Source organism: Aplosporella prunicola (genome assembly GCF_010093885.1).
Source record: "Aplosporella prunicola CBS 121167 unplaced genomic scaffold K452scaffold_14, whole genome shotgun sequence".
Lineage (NCBI taxonomy): Eukaryota > Fungi > Ascomycota > Dothideomycetes > Botryosphaeriales > Aplosporellaceae > Aplosporella > Aplosporella prunicola.
Window position 1 is genome coordinate 226556 of NW_022983542.1, and position 18827 is coordinate 245382.

Genomic DNA, 18827 nt, shown 5'->3' on the forward strand with positions numbered 1-18827 from the left:
TGCTCCAGCGTCTTGCCTACCTACATACCTAAGCAAAAGCAAAAACAACCGCAACAGCGAAATGCAATCGTCAAACCGGCACGTGCGCTGCTACTACCGTGCTGCCATGCTGCCATGCTGCTCGCCGTGTCGCTCTGCTGCGTGCCACGCTGCCCCGCCGTCCTCTGCTGCCCGCACTAACCTCGCATGGCATGGGAGTACGTACATGCTGCATGCACGCCGCGCCGCGCCGCGGCTGCCCAATGACGCTGCGCAAGCGCGCGCATGTGCTGCTAGGTGCCGCGCCGCTCGCGTGTACATGCCTGCCTGCTGCGGGGCGCGGGGCAGACTGAGGTTGGGCGTCGCCTTGCTGCTGCTGCTGCTGTTGCTGTGCTTGGCTAGGTATGTAGCTACATAGCTACTGTCTACCTAGGCACCTACCACTACTGCTACTGTTTGTTTGTTTGTTTGTTAGTTTGGATTGGGTAAGCGTGCTGGGCTGGAAGTTTCTTTCTAGACTCGTCCTGTGACTGGTGCGGGAATTGGATTGGAAGGGCAGGGTGCAGTGCTGTTGCTAGCTCCCGAAAGTGCCGAGGCTGCGTGCGTGCGTGCGTGGGCTGCGGGTGACGTAGTAGGGCTACTAGGCACTGGGGCTCGATGGATCGATGGAAGGAAGGATTGGAAGTGGGATGGACGAACGAATGGAGGAACGAACGAATGAGCGATGGAATGAATGGATGGAGTGGAGTGCAGGCATGCATGGAAGCGAGCGACCCGACCTGCTCCAACGGGGCGTGACGTGACCCTTGGCCTTGATTTTGGGTGTTGGCAGTTGGGTAAGGTAGGCACGGTAGGGTAGGGTAGGTAAGCCGTAGGGCGTTTGATACGAGGACACGAGGAGCTAACTAACGGGCTGGGATGGGCATCCTTCTGCGTGCGTGAGGGGTGGTGCTTGCTTGCAAGTGGGTGAGGGAACGGGCACCGGTTTCTCTCTCTTTTTTTTTTTTTTAGTTGTTTTTAGTTGGGTTTGGCTGTCTGCCTGATGGGCTGGCAGGCCCAAGGGCCGGTGTCTCAGGTGTGCGCTGTAGGTGGGCTGAGGATGTTGATGGGGTCGGGCCGGTGGGTTGGTGGCCGTGGGTTCGGGACCGGGAGGGGAGATCGTATGGGCTGTGTGGTTGTGATTGTGGTGGTGGTGGAGGAGGAGGGTTTTGGTTTGGTGTGTGCGGCCTCGCGGTGCTGCCTGCCTTTATGATGGCGGCGATGATGATGATGATGCGGGATGATGATGGGGAGCTACCTAAAGCTACCCGTCTTCTGCCTCCACGACATCGACGACATCGCAACTGTCTATCCACGCCGTCATCTAAGACGGATCGAATTGATAGTGGTTGCCCCGCTCGCACACACAACCAACGTCACGCTGTCCGTCCCGCAACGCCTGCAGGCCGCGAGGCCGCTGCGCCACTACTGCTGCCTGCGCGCACGTGTAGAAGCAGGAGCAAGAGCAAGAGCATCCGCCAGCACCGTTTCCGCAGTCGCACACACACACGCAGTCCCAAACACCAGAGAAACCGCGTCCTTCACCTCGTCGACCTCGCGCGTTAACTCTCTATCTCTCTCTCCGTCTCCGCGTGCGCCGCTCATGGCGCGCAAATCCAGCCGCGTCAAAAAGGGCGGGTATAAAGGCGGGAACCCCACCGCTGGTGCTGCCGCTGCGTCAACATCCACCACAGCGCCCGCTCTAGGAGACGAAGCGTCACCATCTGCCGTCGCCAAAGAGGTGCTCGAGCAAGAGAAGGGCCAGCAGCAGCAGACGAAGAAAAAAGAAAAGAAGCCGCCCCTCACGCACTTCCTGTGCGTGCCGCTCGTGACCGAGGCCTCGATCCCGCAGCTCACGGCGTCGCTGGCAAGATTTAGGGAGGATGTCGTTGAGGGGGGAGCCGGGGGAGCGCGAAATGCTGGAGCGGAAGGAGCAGCAGCAGCAGGGGGAAATGAGAGAGGAGAAGGAGAAGCAGAAGCCACGGTGACGATGCCAGAGCAAGCGCTCCGCCCCCTCGGCACGCTACACCTAACCCTCGGCGTCATGAGCCTGGGTACACCAGAACGGCTACAAGAAGCCGTCACGCTGCTGCAGGAGCTAGACCTGCCCTCTCTCCTCACAACCACAGCACCCGCTCCCTCCTCATCCTCCTCATCACCACCACCACCACCACCACCAGATGCAGCAACAGACGCAGCAACAAGCACCCTACCTCCCCAACCCCAACCTCCCACCCTCTCCCTCACCTCCCTGCACTCCATGCACCCACCCCGCAAAACCTCCGTTCTCTACGCCGTGCCTGACGACGCGTCCGCCCGGCTCCGCCCGCTGTGCGAAGCCGTGCGCGCGCTGTTCGTGCAGCGCGGGTTCCTGCTCGACGAGGGCCGCCCGCTCAAACTGCATGCCACGCTCGTGAACACGCTGTATGCGCGGGGCGGGCGGGGCGGGAAAAGCCATGTCAAAAAAGAAGGCGACGAGGAGAAAGCAACACAGCCGAGCCAGCCGCGTGAAGAGTCCAAGGCCAAGGCAGAAGCAGAAGAAGATGCGGATGCGCCCGCCGACGCGCCTACCGCTCCTTCCCCCGTCACGACAACCCCTGCAACCCGCGCCCCGGACCCCTCGCCCCGCGCCCGGCGCAAGCAAAATAAAGGCCCCCTCCGTCTAGACGCCACGGCCTTGCTGCCGCGCTACGCAGACACGGTGTGGGCGGCTGAGGTGCCGGTGCCGGGGTTCGCGGTGTGCGAGATGGGGGCGAAGAAGGTTGAGGACGCGCGATTGGGCGAGGCGTATCGTGTTGTTGCGATGCGGGGGTGGGAGTGATTGAGATGGGGTGGTTAGAGTGTTGTATGGGAGAGGGGATGTGTATTATAAATTTATGGATGGATGATGGATGTAGGATGTGCTTGTATAGCTTTCCCTCTCTCTCTCTCTCTCTCTCTCTCTCTCTACACCAGTTCCCCATCCACCACTATCTCCCCTCCTCATCCAGCCGCCCCAACTCCCCCCTCACGCGCGCAATCTCCTCCTCAATCTCCGCATAGCGCGCCGCGATATCGCGCATGAGGCCCGCACCCCCACCATTCCCACTCCCACCATAACCACCACCAACACCACCTACAGCGCCTCCACCACCAACAGCACCACCAGCACCTACGGCACTTACGGCGCCTCCAGCCTCCTCAAACGCCCGCAGCCGCTCCATCGCCACGTCGCGCTGGTGTAGCAGCTCAGCCGTCGCGCCCGCGACGTGCTCGCCGTAGGCGCGGAGCGCGGAGTGCAGGTCGTGTTGGGAGGGGTCGGGGGGCGAGGGCGCGGACGAGGCGGTTAGGATGCTGTGTTTAAAAGTATACATATTAATATTCCGTGCCGTCTTGTCTCGCGCTCGCGTTGGTATTATGAGGGATGGGGATGGAGGTGGGGAAGGGGAATGGAAGAGGGTAGTGGGATGGGGTAGTAGGGCAGGGCGGGGATGAGAGACTTACCCGATCTTCAGCTCAACGCCCCTGGCCACAGTAGCAAGACACTCGGCTTTAGCCCGCAGGCCGCGCGCGACGGACCCGTGCGCTGTCTGCTCGAGCACGCGGATGGCAGCTTCTGCGGCGTGGGCCTGCGCGCTTAGAGCTGCGGCGCTGAGGGCCGCGAGGTGGGTGCGCTGGGTCGCGAGTGCATGGGTCGTGCTTCTGATGGCGGATTGTTGGGTCTGGGCGTGCGTGGGGAGAGTTGCGATGTATTCGTCTGAAGGGGAAGTGTCTGTGTGTGGGATTGGTCAGTTAGTTGGTTTAGTTTATGGAGGTTGGTAGGGCGGGAGGTGGTTGGTTGTGGGGAGGAGGCGTACCGGGCAACGCGACTTGCAGCAGCAGCGTCCCGAGCGCAAGAAGCTGGGCCGAGAGCGCGGCAGCGATGGGCCTGATGTGCTGCTGTGAGACATTAGCCCCTCATTCTCTCCCTTCCGCTTGCAGTGAAAGCATTCCATTCTCTGCGCTGTTCCAAGGTGCACGTACAACGAAATACGCAACATCCTCGCCCAAAAGCTCGCGCTCAACGGGGTCCTTGACGCGCTCGTTCGCGAGCGCGGAAACCACGCCTAGCACCTCGTGCAGCTAGACAGTCCAGTCAGTCAGTAGAGCCCCAAAGCAGAAGAGGAATGGAAGAACGGAGAAGCGGAAAAGTAAACCCACCTCATCCGGCAGCTCCACCGCGTGCTTCCTCGCCGCCTCCAGCGCCGCAAGCAGGATCTGCGTCTTCGCGCGCGCGGTCCTGCGCGCCGCTATAGCCTGTCGTGCGTACCAGTCAGCATAAAAGCGCACTTCACAAGCCCGCCCAATACCTCCTCTCAAACAAGTCTTTGAGCAGGGCTGCAGCGCTCAGGCGAGAGACAGAAGCAGCTGACAGGACTGGGACGGCACAACGCACCTCTCTCCTCGCAGCATCCGTCTTCTCAAGGTCAGGATCCCGTGTCGAAGCATCCTGATTCAGCTTCTCGGCCGCGAGCGATTCGTACAGCGCTTTGAAGCGCGGATTGCGGTCGAGGGTGCTGGGGTCGATGGGCGGGAGCATGGTTGGGCTGGCTGTTGCCCGTACTTAAGCGTAGTGGGCGTGTCCTTGCTCTTTCTTTGCTTTTGTATGCAATTGGTCTTTTTCGATGTGTGGTTACTTTTTTCTGTTTTGGGAGTGGTTGTGGTGGTTGTGTGTTGTGATGCGCGCTGGTTGCTGTTTACTTGTAGTGCTTGGGCGGGTGGTGGTTGGTTGGGGCGCGGAGATGCGGTCGTGTGCGCGGGGCCGACCCGGAGGGGCATGTTACTGTGCACGTGTGAGTGGTGAGGATGGGCGGGCTTCACCTCACTTGTTGGGATTGGGCTGAAGAGGAACCTAAGGGGAAATGTTTTGGTCTTAAGGTGAGTTACACGCGCATTAATACCATTACAGCTTCTCTATACCGTATCAATACAACATGCCTATACTCGTCCATACCGATATACAAAAGACCCAAACGCCGGACATTGATATCATTCCGAAAGATGCCACCATGCACGCCAAACATGTCTCGCTGAACGCCGCACACTCAAGGTAAGAATTATACCAAAACCAATATCTCATCACGAAGCCTCTTCCATCCTGGACTCCGCAATGCCAAACCAAGCCGTCATATCCTCCTCACACTTATCTTTCCTGTCGCGAATACAGCTAGGCCAAGACACGACAAAGTCGCCCTCCTGGTACAACGAGTCTGTCTTGCCGTGGGTTTCCTGCGTGTACGAGTTCATGATGCGCTGGGGAATAAGGGCGAGCTTGCTGAGGACCGTGCCATGCCATCTGTAATTCCAGGTTAAACAGACACTCGATGAAGTAATGGTTGGAGACTTACTGCACAACGTGTTCTAACGCGTGGCCCTCGGCCTTCTGGAAGTTGTACGAGCGGTACAATGGGTCAAACCACGCGTCCAAGAAGTATTTGGCCCACTCGCCGCGCCGCACGATGAAGCTGTTCTGGCACAGCCCCTCGGCGTCCTGCGTCAATATCAGGTTTACGCTGTCGCCGGACAGGTGGCTGAAGGTCGTGATCACGCTGTCCGGAGGCACGACCGGCAGTCCCACGATCATCAGCTCCTCCAAGCGATTCTTGTCCGTTATGTGCGTTTCGACGTTTATGGAAGGCTCCAAAATCAGGGTGTTGTAGTCGAGGTAGAAGAAGAATGTGCTGTGCGGGAAGACGGTCATGGCATGGCGCATCGAGGGCACTTTACCCCAAGACGCCGGCTGGCTCCCTAGGTTGTAGTCGGAATTATTGGGATAAAATGTCGCATAGCCTGCAAAATCAATACATGCACGAAAAACGAGACAGGCCGGGCAGACTGACCGTGCTTGGCTGCATATGCTTCCCTATTCCGCTTGACACCAGATTTGAACTGCTCGGAGAGGCCGTCGACGAACGTCGTAACCAGCACCACGGGCGGTGTCCCAGCGGGTATAGGTTCCTCTAATTCAACGCTGGACGAACCATTGGCATTGCTACCAAACATGGAGCGCACGAGGTAGAAGAAGCCCAGAGCGATCAGCGCAAACAGCGCGAGCTGCTTGGCCTTGCGCCGGGGCAGCAGCGCGCCGGATTTGCGCGAATTGGCTGCGGCGACATATGGCGGAGTCCGCGACGTCTTGCGCGGAGGAAAGGCAAAGTGCATCGTGGCGTGTAAAGGCGGATCGAGGGCGCAAGACGGGGATGGAAGAGGGCGCCTCGGGACGGTTTTGGCTCAGGCAAGGAGGGCAAGAGTGAGGGTAGCGTGGTCAGGTAGGTGGCATGGCCTGGAGCGCGACAACACGGATGAAGAGGAAAGAGAGACTGTGGTATGCAGTATACGAGGCAGTAGTGAGTGAGGATACGAGAGAGGGTGGGTGTTGAAAGCCATAATCTCCCTAGCTGGGATCATCTCCCTTGGCGTCTGCACCGCCGGCCGACGCGACGTCAGACGCCGCCGCCGCCGCCTGTCAAGCCACTCCCGCCCGCTTCCCAATTCTTCCACTCCGATCGGTCAATGTTGCTACTATGACGTTTGTTCGTCATAATCATTGGAGCAAAAGCCATATATTTCCCGCCGCTTCACTATGTTCTCCCTTCTGCATTTTACCCTCAATTCAACAATTCAACAATTCCTCTAGATAATTCACAATTTCCGCAACCATGGTTTCCTCCGTCATCCAGTTAAAGTGCAGCTGCAACGAGTACCCATGGGGCCGCCAAGGCTCCCAGTCGGCCGCCGCCCGTCTTGCCTCCAAGACGCCGGGCACCGACTTCAAGCTCGACGAGAGCAAGCCCTACGCCGAAATGTGGATGGGCACCTACCCGGAGCTGCCCTCGTACGTCCTGGAAACTGGTGAAGACCTGCAGGACGTGTTGGACAAGCACCCCGAAGAGCTGCTCGGCAAGACCAACTTGCAAAAGTTCGGCCACACCAAGCTGCCCTACCTGCCCAAGGTTCTCTCTATCGCGAAGGCCCTCCCGCTGCAGCTCCACCCGGTATGCACTCTAGTAATCTTAGCATCTTTGCAGCAAAAGCTAACAGTCCACAGAACAAGGACCTCGCCTCGGAGCTGCACAAGAAGGACCCCTCCAACTTCACTGACCCCAACCACAAGCCCGAAATCGCGCTCGCGCTCACCAAGTTTGAGGCATTCTGCGGCTTCAAGCCGCTCGCGGACATCGAGGAGCTGCTGAAGCTGGAGCCGCTCCAGCACTTCCTCCCAGTGATCAAGAAAGCCAACTTCGACAACCAAGTCCTCAAAGCCGTAGTCAAGAACATGCTCGAAGCATCCGAAGACGACGTAAAGAAGACAGAGCAAGCACTAGCCAAGCTCCCCAAAGACGCCTTCGGCAAGCACGACAACATCCCGGAGCTGCTGCCACGACTGCAAGACCAATACGGCAAGACGGACCCGGGCAGCCTCGTCGCGCTCATCACCATGAACTTCCTGGTCCTGCAGCCCGGCGAGGCCATCTACATTCCGGCTGACGGCATCCACGCCTACCTCGCCGGCGACATCATCGAGTGCATGGCGCGCAGCAACAACGTGCTGAACTCGGGCTTCTGTCCGCGCGCCGAACGCAACTCCATCGATCTGTTCTGCGCGTCGCTGACGTTCACGCCGCACGGTGCGCAGGAGGCGCTGCTGCCCGCGAGGCCGTATAAGGGCAGCAAGAGCGGCAAGACGCAGCTGTATGCCCCGCCCATGAGCGAGTTCAACATGCTCGCTACGGATGTGGAGGCGGGGCAGAGCGAGGGATTGACGGCCGTCAAAGGCCCGAGCGTGCTGGTTTGCACAAAGGGTGTGGGCAAGCTGAAGGCGAAGGGCGAGAGCAAGGATGTCAAGGAGGGGTACGTTTTCTTTGTGGGACAGGGCACCGAGCTCGAGTTTGAAGCCCAGGAGGACCTGCAGCTCTTTACGGCTTATGTGGAGTAGAGGATGGTTGTTTGGTGTGCATTGCGCGGCGTGTGGGTGAGAGGTAGATAAAAGCGTGGCACGACATAATGATAATGAGCTTAATATTATGACATTAACAGGCTTTTCTCTGTTCCGTTTCTCTCAGAGCTACTCAGACTACTATTTGATACATTAAACCAGCGACGAGAACGAACGGCTTAGAGCTATGAATCCCTCGCATAAAGGCATGGCCAGAACCAAACGGTGAAAGACAACATAATGGCCGTTACGGTAACCGAGGGGGGAGTAGTGTGTTGAGTGTGGAGTGGAGAGGGCGGGGTGATGGTGGGCGTGGGATCGGCGTCGAGGTGTGCGTAATGAGAGCAAAGTAGGTAACGACGGAGAGGATGCAGCGACATACCTAGCAGACACCACCACAAAACGAGTACGAAAAGGACAGGTACCACAAAGCCGCGTTCTGGCTTCTGCACCAACAGCAGCATTTCCAGACCACCGAACTAGTTAGCATCCGCTTCCAACATGCAGTTAATTCATGATAAGCAAGCAGAGCCAATCAGACACCAAACATTGCCTTTGAGAAGCCGTCTCATGCATCCTATAAAAGGCCTAATACAACACCACCTACACTAAATGAGATTAAACTGCGTCACTGAAGCCTGCCCGCGCGTGGAGGCTTATCAGACTTCAAGACAACGTGCAAGTGGGTGTAAATACTCGCCTCCCCATCGTCCTCTGGCAAGTTACCGCATCCAGTGTGCAAGCAAAGCACAAGCAAGTGACAAGTGGCTTACCTGCGAACTGTGCTGGACACACTAACATGTCTTCCTTTTGAGGGGGCAGTCTGCACTACTAAGCAGACCCGGCAGCCAGACGCGCAACAAAGCCAGTGCTCTATCGTAGGTTGTGCGCTTCAACGTCTCGGGGTGGTGATGTGAGTGGAAGGGAGGGGTGGGTGCTGGTAAGTGGTACTTTTTGTCAGTGATAGTGGTGGTGGTGGCGGTGGAGCGAGGAATAAAATTAAAGCCCAAGGCGTCGCCTACGTCTCTATGTGTGGTAGCAATCATTTCCATATACAAGAAAGGGGAGGTGCAGGCAACTGCGTAACAGCATCTCATTCTTACAGTCATATATTTCTACGATTAAGCTTGCCGTTCATGCCAGAATGCCGCCCAGGAGTATCTTGAACAGCACCAAAAGCTATCATGGCTGATGATATGCCGGTCATATAAAAGCGTCTCGTGCGCTCTGAAGACTCTTCATTTGCACTCATGCTCGACGTGAGTGCGTGGATTGGGATGGACTGGTCTAACGACAATCCGGATTGTTGCCGGTTTTTCTGCGCAATATAGGCGGCGATGTTGACTTGGCTGATTTCATATTAAGAAAGGCAGCTGCGGTTGTGTAGGTGGACTTGGGCGTGCTGATGTGGATGGGCATTAGAGGTGTGTGCTGAGCACCGGCAGCTGGTAGTAATGGTGCTGAGCCAATCTGGACAGCTGAGTGTAAGACCAAAAGATAGGCACGCACACTTTGTGCGCAGGCTTGCTCAATCTACTTGTCCGCCAACAACACCGTTGTTGGTGTACTTGTAGTGCATGAGCGTATCAACATCTGTTGAACAAACCGCTCCAGTCAAGGAACGTGTCAGATGTCAGAGAATCTCGCCGTGTCAGAGACTTTTTGGACAGTGACATCTAATGTATAGAAGACAAATCTGCACTGTATAGACCGGAGATGTAAACTTGAGCCCTGAAGGAACTGAGTTGGGATTTCGTGAGCATCGTACTTGCTCAGTGTATGACGTGAGGCTTGGCCTAAAGCGGTAGCCGGTTGCTTCAAGGTCGAACGTCTGGGAGCGGGCGCGCGGGAGGTTACTAAGCCAGCAAAGCCAAGCTACTGACTATCCCAAAACAGCAACAGACTTCTAACGTTGAACGTCTGGGTGCAGGCGCGCGGGGGGTTAGTAAGCCTAGCCACTAGCTGGCCAAAAGAGGCAGTAGACTTCTAAGGTCGAACGTCTGGGTGCGGGCGCGTGGGGGGTTAGGTAAGCCAGTAAAGCCAAGCTTCTGACTATCCCTAAACAGCAACCAGGCTCCAAGGTCGAACGTCTAGGAGCCGGCGCGCGGGGGGTTACTAAGCCAGCAAGCATTCACTCACTCACTGCCCCTCCACCATCCATCCATCCGTCCAGCCAGCCAGCTAGCCAGCTTAAGCCGAAGTTCCTCAACACCCCCCCAGCGTCCTCGCTTCCCTCACCTCGCACCCACCCCACAACCCACCAGCATCACAACACCCCACGAGACAGAACCCCACCCCACCCCACCACACCACGCCCATCCCCGCGGCTCAGACTCAGATCCAGCGTCTCGTCCGCTACCAAGCACAGTCGAGAGTCCACCATCGACCAGTCCAATGGGACGCGTGCTGGAGGATTTGTATTTAAGCGGTCGTAGCGATTGCGCGAGAAGGAGGGGGAAGGGTAGTTGGGCTTGATGGGGCGCGTACGCGTTCGTAAAGGGTATGACTGTCATTGGCGGAGGGACGGTGTGCTGCTTGCTAGCGGTCTGTGATGATGGCGTACTTCGTCACGTTTACGACGACAGCAGACGCGCTATAGGAACGGTGGGGACGCTGCGGTCTGTCACTGTTGCTGCTGTGCTGTTATGGTGCATAAGCCGCCCCAATCACCGGCATTAGCCGAAGTAGCAGCAATGGAGGCGGCAACGGCGGCGGCGGCGGCGGCGAGCGAGGTTGCTGCCGGCGCTTGTTGCTGCTTGTTCTGTGTTTGTGTTGGGGTTGAAGAGTCTATTTATATGAAGAAGAATGATGTCAATTGTTCTTCGACGGTATGGTATGGCACAGAAGAGCGAGCAGAGAACAAGGTGGCTCAGGCACCTAGCGATTACAGCCCTATAGAACCTCCTCCTCTTTCCACTTGCATCAATCTCCCCACATCTACCAAACCACCCTTATATACAACCTATATACAACCCCCCCCCCTCTTCCCCTCCAACACCTCACCTCGACCACCCCTCCCACCCGTCGGCGTCCCCTTCCCCCGCCGCTGCTTCACAGACACCATACTGATCCTCGGCCTCGACTTCCTTGCCCCCGCCTTCACCGGCTTCGGCCCGCCCAGCAACCACGCGCTCATCGGTCGCCGGACGCCCACGTACCGTCCCCGAGGCGAGAAGATCTCGATCTCAGGGTGTGGGATCACGTCGCCGGTCACACTGCGCGTCGGCGGCGAGGCTGATGGGTCCGAGACCTCCGAGCCGGGGAGCAGCGCGCTGAGGGCGTCGAGCTGGGTTGCGCCATCATCAGCCGCCGGGGGAGGAGGAGACGCAGACAGTGCAGCGGCGGTGGCGCGTGCCTCGTGCGCGTTAGGCGGGACGATGGCCGCGCGCTCAATCGGTCGGGTCTTGCTCGTCTGCGCTACAATCTCGATCCAGCCGACGCCTTCAATGAGTACATCCGTAGACCAGACGACGAAAGACAGCTGCTCGGGGCGCAGGGCGATGGCGTCGCGGGCAGTCAGCGGCCCGGCCTGCCGGCGTGTCACGTCCCAGCGCAGCATGTAGCGGCCGGCGGACATGGTGTCCCTCGCGGCGTCCGGGAGCGCGATGCGCGGGATGCCGGCGTCGCGCGTGCCGGCTTGGATCGCGACGGCCTTTTCCGTCGACGTGATGTGCGGCTTCATAGCGGGGGGCACGAATGCGTGCACCAAGTAGACGACGTCGCGGGTGGTGGGTGTAATGCGGATGAGGCCGCCGCCGAGGAGGACGGATTGCCCTGGCTTGACGGACAGGCGCTCGGGCACGATGCGCGTCTCCATGATTAGGTCTTGGCGGTGCTCGGGCTTCACATACGTGTCGAGCGTGCTGCGGGCGAGGCCGGGCAGGTCGATCAGCTCGCCGCGCCCTCTGCCGAAGGGAATCCGGATTGGGGAGGCGGTCGTGCCGGGGAGAGAGGATATCACTGGCATTTGTGGAAAGGGTACTTCAGGCTGGGCAGCTGGAAGTAGTGAGTCCTCATCTATCAAAGGGCCTTCTTCCAGTTGAGGGTTATCTGCTTCTGTCAAAGTGTCTTGGGGCTCGTCGGCAGATTCCTTTGGTTCTCGGACTTCCCCCAGTGGCGACTGCTCTGGCTGGCTCAAGTCATCCTGTGGCTCGCTGAGGGGTTCCTCTTGCTCTGTGGCGTTCTCTCGGCTTTCAGTCTGTTCTTCCGTAAGTCGACCCTCTTGATTTTCGGGCTGTTCTCCCGCAAGCTGGTCCTGGCTTTCAGACCGTTCCTCGGAAAGCTGTTCCTGTGCGGCAACTGCTGCTGCTGGATTAGTCTTAGAAATCCCCGATTGTAGGGCTTTCTCCTTTGCCTCATCCCGAACTTTAGCAAAGTTCACGGGCTGATTGCGGTTCTTGGGGAAAACAACTTCGAAAAGATTGCTCTTCCCGACGTTAGCTTTCCCAACAAGCCATCCACCACCGCCCCGCTCCCAAATCGCCTCCTTGACTTCCTTGGTCCACCAGCCGCGCTTAGAGCTAACGCAACGCACATTTCCTAGACGCACGTTCCTTTGCGTATTTCCCAGCGCATCTCGCAGCACCTCTTGTAGGTATGGCATCAAACTATCCACCTGCTCCTTCTTCGGCGCCAGAAGATCGGAACGCGTGATAATGAAGCTGACTTCAGCCACCCTGCCCTTCGAATAATTCCATTTCTTTGAACGGCGATTCTGCGTGCGCAAAGGCTGCAGACTCAAAGCGCGCGTAAGGTTCGGGACCAGAGACATGGGAAAGTCGACGGCGTCGACGACATGGTATATGTGGTTGTACTTGTGCGGCGACTCGGAAATGGTGGCTTCGATGGCTGTTATTGAGGGATGATTGATCGGAACACCAGCATGGTGGTGTATGAGGTTGTGGCAGCGGTCGCAGATTGGTGCCGGAGCGCTATTATCCTTGACCGCAAGACCTGCTTCTGCTGGCAGACCCAATTGCTCCCGGGCCTCTTCGTCTAGGCTCCCTAATGCCGCTTCAAACACCTTGTCTTCCTCTTTCTTCTCGCCGGTGGTCTTGTGGGGATTCAAGAAGGCTTTCACCGCGTTTCTTGTGTCCGAGTAGAAGCCAGCTTCTCCCGGCGCGACGGTCTGCGTTGGCGCACCGCAACCCGGGCAGGAAGGCGGGAGGGCGCGCGCGAGGTGTTGCGGCTGAGGAGGCGGGGCACGAGGCGCTTCCGGAGGAGCGGATGCGGCGTCCGGTGCGAGCTGGCGGCGGGCGGAAGTGGTAGTCAAGGATCGGGAATGCCGAGGTAAAGGCTTCCGGGGAGAGATGGACTCGAGCAGGGCGGGGCAAAGGAAGAGTGGAAACGAGGCCTCGAGGCGGCGGACCTCCGCCCTGGAGAGGGCTAGCAGGGTGCGCTGCATGATGTTGTCGAAGAAAAAAAAGTTGTAGGCGATGGAATCTTTCCCTCAGGCGGTCCAATGACGGGCCGAGATAGAGCGTGGGGCCCAAGCTCCCGCAAAAAATGGCCCCAGCAACCCTTGTTTCTGGGGTAATAAGACTCACTCAGACCACATCATCACACCCTCCCGCCTCCGATTGCGCCCGACCCTCCCAGTTCCCTTCCATTTTTCTTCTCTCCTCCTTCTCTCTCCCCTCAGCACTCCACTTGTCACCTCATCTCCATCATCATGCTTGCCTCTTCACGGACTGCCGTCAGGCACGTTGCCAGACCCCAGATCACTGCTGTCAGAGCTGCCTCCGCATGGGCCAAGGTCGCTCAGGGCCCTCCCGACGCCATCCTCGGCATCACTGAGGCCTTCAAGGCTGACAGCCACCCCGAGAAGATCAACCTTGGTACGTCTCTTTCAGAATATGCTTCATCAATGGCTTCAATTGCGTCCGTCGGGCCACCGCGGATGACTCTTATCCGCCGCCGCACGCCCCCACGTAACCGAATCGTGTCACAGAAACCAGATCTGTGCTGCCACACGACGTTCGCCACTCATTGAAGCATACAACTGTCCATCAGCGGCGGCAGGGTGCTCTACAGCTTGAGAGCTTAGTATTGACGGTTTCCCAGGTGTCGGTGCCTACCGTGATGACCAAGGCAAGCCCTACGTGCTCCCCTCCGTGAGGGCGGCGGAGAAGAAGGTCGTCGAGTCCAACCTGGACAAGGAGTACGCCGGCATCACCGGTGTCCCTGCCTTCACCAAGGCGGCTACCCTCCTCGCCTACGGCTCCGACTCTGCTGCCATCAAGGAGGACCGCATTGCCATCACCCAGTCCATCTCCGGTACCGGTGCTCTCCGCATCGGCGGAGCCTTCCTCCAGCGCCACTACCCTCACGCGAAGACCATCTACATCCCCACGCCCTCGTGGGCGAACCACAGGGCCGTCTTCCAGGACTCCGGCCTGAAGGTCGAGACCTACAGGTACTACAACAAGGACACAATCGGTCTCGACTTTGAGGGTATGGTCGAGGACATTAAGAACCTGCCCAAGAACAGCATCGTCCTGCTGCACGCTTGCGCGCACAACCCCACCGGTGTTGACCCTACCCCGGAGCAGTGGCACGCCATCTCCGACGCCGTCAAGGCCGGCGACCACTACCCCTTCTTCGACATGGCGTACCAGGGCTTCGCCTCGGGCGACACCAACAAGGACGCCTACGCCCTGCGCTACTTCATCAAGGAGGGCCACAAGCCGTGCCTTGCCCAGTCCTTCGCCAAGAACATGGTAAGTCCATAGCCGATGACCCGGAGAGCTCGGAACCCAAATTCCGGACCCCGCTAACAGCGAACCAGGGTCTGTACGGCGAGCGTGTGGGGTCCTTCTCCATTGTGTGCGAGTCGGCCGAGGAGAAGAAGCGCGTAGACTCACAAGTCAAGATTCTCGTCCGCCCGCTCTACTCGAACCCGCCGGTGCACGGCGCGCGCATCGCGTCGACGCTGCTGAACGACGCGGCGCTGAACAAGCAGTGGCTGGGCGAGGTCAAGGGCATGGCGGACCGCATCATCAAGATGCGCGCGCTGCTGAAGAAGCACCTGGAGGAGCTGGGCTCCAAGCACGACTGGAGCCACATCACGAACCAGATTGGCATGTTTGCGTACACGGGCCTCAAGCCTGAGCAAATGGACAAGCTGGCCAAGGAGCACTCGGTCTACGCTACCAAGGACGGCCGTATTTCCGTTGCCGGTATCACCTCGGGCAATGTCAAGAGGCTGGCTGAGAGCATCTACAAGGTTACTGGTTAGATGGGAGAGGCGGGTTGGTTGGATGCCTAATTGCTGAAAAGACTGTGTTGTTGTGATGATGTGCGCTATATGTACTATATAGGTTTACACACAAGGCATAGAATGAGAGATGAGAATGATTGCGTATTTATATGACTTTGCGGCTGTTTGAGCTTTGACTTGAGGGCGTGAACTGTTTGGTCTTGTTTGCTGGTGTGGGTTTGATGGTCTTGTGGCATGTGGTGTTGCTGGTGTTGGTGCACCCTACGCGATAACATACCTACAAAACTATATGATATCCTTTCTACTCCTAGATAGTTTATCTTTATCCCTTATAAGTACTTTCATACCTTCAGAATATTTTGTTTTTATACCCTCATAGATACTTTAGGACTCGTGTATGTTTTTACCGTTGTATCTTCTTAGATACTATTATACCTTATGTCTTTTCACTTTTATATAGTGCCTACTGGGTATAGCATAATAGTTTAATTATAAGTACCTAAAGAGTACTCTATAGGTATCGTGGAAATCGCCTAACAAGTTGAGGGGTGGGCAAATATCTAGAAGGGATGGGCAAATTATCCGAAAAGTGTTCACCTGCCGCTTTGCTTTGAAATTCTTGTCTCAAGTCCTGAAGCTTTTGCACGTCAACGACACGCACGCCGTGAGAAAAGAAGAGCAAAAGCGATTTTGTAACGCGAGTATCTGATCTCTTAGTCATTTCTATCAAACGAGTGTTTGGCTGTCATGCGGAACCGTGAAATAACTTCTCTTGTTTGCCCTCGACCTGCTTCAATGTGGTTGGGCCCAGTTGAACGAAAAAGGGAGGTTCTTTCCTTTCTCGAAGGTCTGAAAGAGGTCCGGTCTATCCCACCACTGATTACGAATATGGTCCACAAGCTCCATTCCACACTGCTGGAGGCTAGACGACAGAATTCCATGGTACCTGTGATACTCTTTTATATCCACGCGATAATATATCTCTGGGTCCAGACCGAGTCTCTTGAGATTCGGTAATCGTGTCTGGCGTTCCGCGTAGTGTTTCATAGTAATGGCAATATCACAATATTGCAAGGGATCGCCAGCGGATCTCATCTCTATCAGGAATTCGCACCGGTCCAACCAAAGACATTTCAAACTATCTGGGAAGGCCCTGTTGAGTATGGGTGGTGCCTGTAGGTCGTTCCCATATAGTAACCCCGACGTGGCCTCCAAATACGTGAGACTTGAAAAGTGCTTAAGAGAGCCAATGCCTCTACCGAAGCCTGGCCAATTTGGAGGGTGGGGTTGTTTTCTAGAGGTAGAGCGCCGGGGCCTTACTTGTATGGCAAGGGATTGAAGGCTTGCCTGCCATGCCTTCTCTGCATATATTGGATCAGTGGGCGTGACGTGTTTGGGGGTTTGAGCAAAGATATGGCACAACCCCTCCGGACTGTCGACTTTGGGCGACATGAAGTTTTCTACTAGGTCCAACCTCAGACAAATTAATTTTGGCGTTGACGTGAGTAGGTTTTGCAGTGATTTAAGAGGTGCTTCGCATGCCATGAGGTCCAGGTGGCGAAGGTGGCCTAAAGGGAATCGAGAGGAACCAAAGGACTCCCACTGGACATTCAATACAATTTTTAGCGTGCTTAGAGATTGCAGTTGCCCTAACCTTGACAACATGCGATCATTTGCGTTCGCACGTTCATCGAAGTCCCCATCGAAATACCAATTTAGCTGCTCTATGTGTTTATACCGTTCTTGGTTCTGTGATAGGCTCAAGTTGAAGTACCAGATGTCGTCGATCGGGTGATTTGTTTTGATTGAAATGCCGCGTATGTTGGAACAGGAGAGTAGTAGAAGCCTGTAATATGCCAGTGGAAGACCACGACTAAGCTTTTCAACAAAGTCGGGTACATCAAGGACAAGTCCTTCGAGGCCATCGGCAAACTCTTTTGACAAAATCTGCTTAAGATCCTCCTCCGGCACGCGCTGGCCTGCAAGAATATCCGTGTTTCTGGCAGAGTGGAAGTTAAGTTTCATATACTTGACGTTGGGGCCAAGGTCGCGCTTGCTTAAAGATAGCGTGCATACTAGTCGAACGAATTTGTTGAGCTTTGTAAGATCCGGACTATAGAGACGGAGTTTTACGGTTTCGTAGAGTAAACTACTGGCGACCTTGTTCATGGCATCGCAAGTCAGGGCGAATGCCTTCAGAGCCTTGAGTGGAAGCCCATCCAAAATCATGAGCAGGAGCTCGTCCGCGAGAGCTAGAAGCGACGCTTTCTTGTATTGATCAGTGTCTGGTGAATTTGGAAATGACATATCGAGAGCTGTAACCGCTGCTTGTGTTGAGTGACTAGTAGTTCCGAAGTTGTACGAAGTCTCGGCTTCACCCAGGACCTGGGAGAATGTGGGGAAACCGGACGATTAAGAAGTGATGAGCTAGTGCTGCAAGCTGTGTTGCTAAGATAGATGAATGATGTAACGAGAAAGCCTGTGAAATGCTATGGTTGGTGCGCGATGCTTTTGGTGTGTAATTGGTTGGAGGTTATCATTACAACCTGGCAAGGTGAATGTTTAGGTGGCTTGTGCCTTCCTAATGTGAACAGCGAAATTTTTAGGAAAGACCTAACGTCCGTCACTGCGAACCGAGATCCACCGTCTAGCGAAACAGGGGACGATACAAGCAGTCCCTACAGAGTACTCCTTGCCTAGCTCCCAGCCCGAGTCCCTGGTATGAGTGAAAAGGTCTTAGAGCATACATAGACTCTACATATCTTAACTGGGTCTCTTCTTCTACCCCATATAAACATCACCATGTCGCTTCATAGTAAATCTCACTTCACAGTGACGGACGTTAAAGTTCTCTATGCCCCGAGTAGATCTTTCTTTTCCTTCCCTTAACAACATTGTTCAATCGAATAAGTTGCTCATGCTTCGTGATTTAACTTTTACCTTCTTACCCTTAGAAATTCCTGCCCTTGTAACCATGTAGGATGTTCAAGGGTCGATTTGAAGCCAACTATAGCTATCGTAGGTGTAACTCGGTAGGCATTTGACTATAGTTGGTGGGTAGTTGAGCGGATAGACAATCGAAAGGGAGAGCAAATTATCTAGAGCCTACTAGATGAAATAAGGCCAACTGACTCTCTCTCTCTCTCTCTCTCTCTCTCTATCTCTCTGCCTCATTTCGATGCGTAACCTGGAACTATCCCGTGACATTCAACTACAAGCACCTCGATGCATTATGTGTGTCTTCCTACGTAAAGGAATGCGCGAGGACCGGATGATCAGTCCGCCCTCATTGCAGTGATGGAAACACAAAGACTTACAACAAATGTCAAGATGCGATTGGGCTTCTAGAGAAGTATGAGTATTGTTGAAAAAGCCCCTGACAGCATGCAACTGCTACGAATCAACTACCGTGTCCAGCTGTGTGTTGTCCTGTGGTCGCAAACCGGCAGGCGGCCAGGGCCTCGGGAGGGCGGGCTTGGCGAGGAGCAAAGATCCCCAAACGTGCTAACCGGTTAAGGAAAGGTCGACGCGCGCCATCTTCTTTCTTTCCGCAGCTCCAAAGTTCAACGTCCGCGACACCACAAAAGCGTCACTTTGCTTGCGGTCAACGGCATCTTGCTTGACGTGGCCTCAGCC

At 56.1% G+C, this 18827-nt stretch overlaps 8 protein-coding genes across 8 annotated transcripts; 3 read left to right on the forward strand and 5 right to left on the reverse strand.

The window, feature by feature from the left end:
* Nucleotides 1-1807: 1807 nt before the first annotated feature.
* K452DRAFT_192894 (uncharacterized protein) lies at nucleotides 1808-2794 on the forward strand (the record flags this gene model as incomplete). The annotated part of the gene is made up of 2 exons (XM_033535874.1): nucleotides 1808-2476; nucleotides 2546-2794. Coding segments are annotated over 2 exons (918 nt in total), but the record flags the coding sequence as incomplete, so codon positions are not given.
* Nucleotides 2795-2913: 119 nt separating this feature from the next.
* Nucleotides 2914-3487, reverse strand: K452DRAFT_37139 (uncharacterized protein). The gene has a single exon (XM_033546582.1). The coding sequence runs from the start codon at nucleotides 3369-3371 to the stop codon at nucleotides 2988-2990; it is 384 nt and encodes a 127-aa protein (XP_033396966.1). The 5' UTR covers nucleotides 3372-3487; the 3' UTR covers nucleotides 2914-2987.
* Nucleotides 3455-4730, reverse strand: K452DRAFT_287960 (uncharacterized protein). Its single transcript, XM_033540568.1, has 5 exons — nucleotides 4433-4730; nucleotides 4198-4293; nucleotides 4021-4119; nucleotides 3855-3936; nucleotides 3455-3769 (listed from the first exon to the last, which is right to left on the reverse strand). Exons 1-5 carry the CDS (start codon nucleotides 4574-4576, stop codon nucleotides 3498-3500), a joined length of 693 nt encoding a protein of 230 aa, XP_033396967.1. The 5' UTR covers nucleotides 4577-4730; the 3' UTR covers nucleotides 3455-3497.
* Nucleotides 4731-5115: 385 nt separating this feature from the next.
* Nucleotides 5116-6198, reverse strand: K452DRAFT_228588 (glycosyltransferase family 34 protein; the record flags this gene model as incomplete). The annotated part of the gene is made up of 3 exons (XM_033536974.1): nucleotides 5116-5332; nucleotides 5385-5826; nucleotides 5877-6198. 3 exons carry the CDS (start codon nucleotides 6196-6198, stop codon nucleotides 5116-5118), a joined length of 981 nt encoding a protein of 326 aa, XP_033396968.1.
* Nucleotides 6199-6617: 419 nt separating this feature from the next.
* K452DRAFT_271956 (uncharacterized protein) lies at nucleotides 6618-8075 on the forward strand. Its single transcript, XM_033539063.1, has 2 exons — nucleotides 6618-7031; nucleotides 7085-8075. The coding sequence occupies exons 1-2, from the start codon at nucleotides 6696-6698 to the stop codon at nucleotides 7970-7972; spliced, it is 1224 nt and encodes a 407-aa protein (XP_033396969.1). The 5' UTR covers nucleotides 6618-6695; the 3' UTR covers nucleotides 7973-8075.
* A 2520-nt stretch (nucleotides 8076-10595) lies between these two features.
* On the reverse strand, nucleotides 10596-13376 carry K452DRAFT_351410 (uncharacterized protein; the record flags this gene model as incomplete). Its single annotated transcript, XM_033545715.1, has 3 exons — nucleotides 10596-10759; nucleotides 10976-11103; nucleotides 11131-13376. The coding sequence occupies 3 exons, from the start codon at nucleotides 13374-13376 to the stop codon at nucleotides 10596-10598; spliced, it is 2538 nt and encodes an 845-aa protein (XP_033396970.1).
* Nucleotides 13377-13550: 174 nt separating this feature from the next.
* K452DRAFT_287964 (uncharacterized protein) lies at nucleotides 13551-15223 on the forward strand. The gene is made up of 3 exons (XM_033540569.1): nucleotides 13551-13809; nucleotides 14036-14691; nucleotides 14760-15223. Exons 1-3 carry the CDS (start codon nucleotides 13644-13646, stop codon nucleotides 15207-15209), a joined length of 1272 nt encoding a protein of 423 aa, XP_033396971.1. The 5' UTR covers nucleotides 13551-13643; the 3' UTR covers nucleotides 15210-15223.
* A 760-nt stretch (nucleotides 15224-15983) lies between these two features.
* K452DRAFT_309046 (uncharacterized protein) lies at nucleotides 15984-17498 on the reverse strand (the record flags this gene model as incomplete). The annotated part of the gene is made up of 1 exon (XM_033543216.1): nucleotides 15984-17498. One exon carries the CDS (start codon nucleotides 17496-17498, stop codon nucleotides 15984-15986), a length of 1515 nt encoding a protein of 504 aa, XP_033396972.1.
* Between the last annotated feature and the right edge of the window lie 1329 nt (nucleotides 17499-18827).

Excerpts from the sequence above, each read along its gene's own strand:
- K452DRAFT_37139 (XM_033546582.1), bottom strand. The coding sequence starts at position 3,371 with ATGTATACTTTTAAACACAGCATCCTAACCGCCTCGTCCGCGCCCTCG.
- K452DRAFT_287960 (XM_033540568.1), bottom strand. The coding sequence starts at position 4,576 with ATGCTCCCGCCCATCGACCCCAGCACCCTCGACCGCAATCCGCGCTTC. Across the intron at positions 4,120-4,197 it reads CGGTGGAGCTGCCGGATGAG|CTGCACGAGGTGCTAGGCGT; the intron begins GTGGGTTTACTT and ends TGGACTGTCTAG. Across the intron at positions 3,937-4,020 it reads AGGATGTTGCGTATTTCGTT|CAGCACATCAGGCCCATCGC; the intron begins GTACGTGCACCT and ends AATGTCTCACAG.
- K452DRAFT_271956 (XM_033539063.1), top strand. The coding sequence starts at position 6,696 with ATGGTTTCCTCCGTCATCCAGTTAAAGTGCAGCTGCAACGAGTACCCA. Across the intron at positions 7,032-7,084 it reads TCCCGCTGCAGCTCCACCCG|AACAAGGACCTCGCCTCGGA; the intron begins GTATGCACTCTA and ends AACAGTCCACAG.
- K452DRAFT_287964 (XM_033540569.1), top strand. The coding sequence starts at position 13,644 with ATGCTTGCCTCTTCACGGACTGCCGTCAGGCACGTTGCCAGACCCCAG. Across the intron at positions 13,810-14,035 it reads CCCCGAGAAGATCAACCTTG|GTGTCGGTGCCTACCGTGAT; the intron begins GTACGTCTCTTT and ends ACGGTTTCCCAG. Across the intron at positions 14,692-14,759 it reads AGTCCTTCGCCAAGAACATG|GGTCTGTACGGCGAGCGTGT; the intron begins GTAAGTCCATAG and ends ACAGCGAACCAG.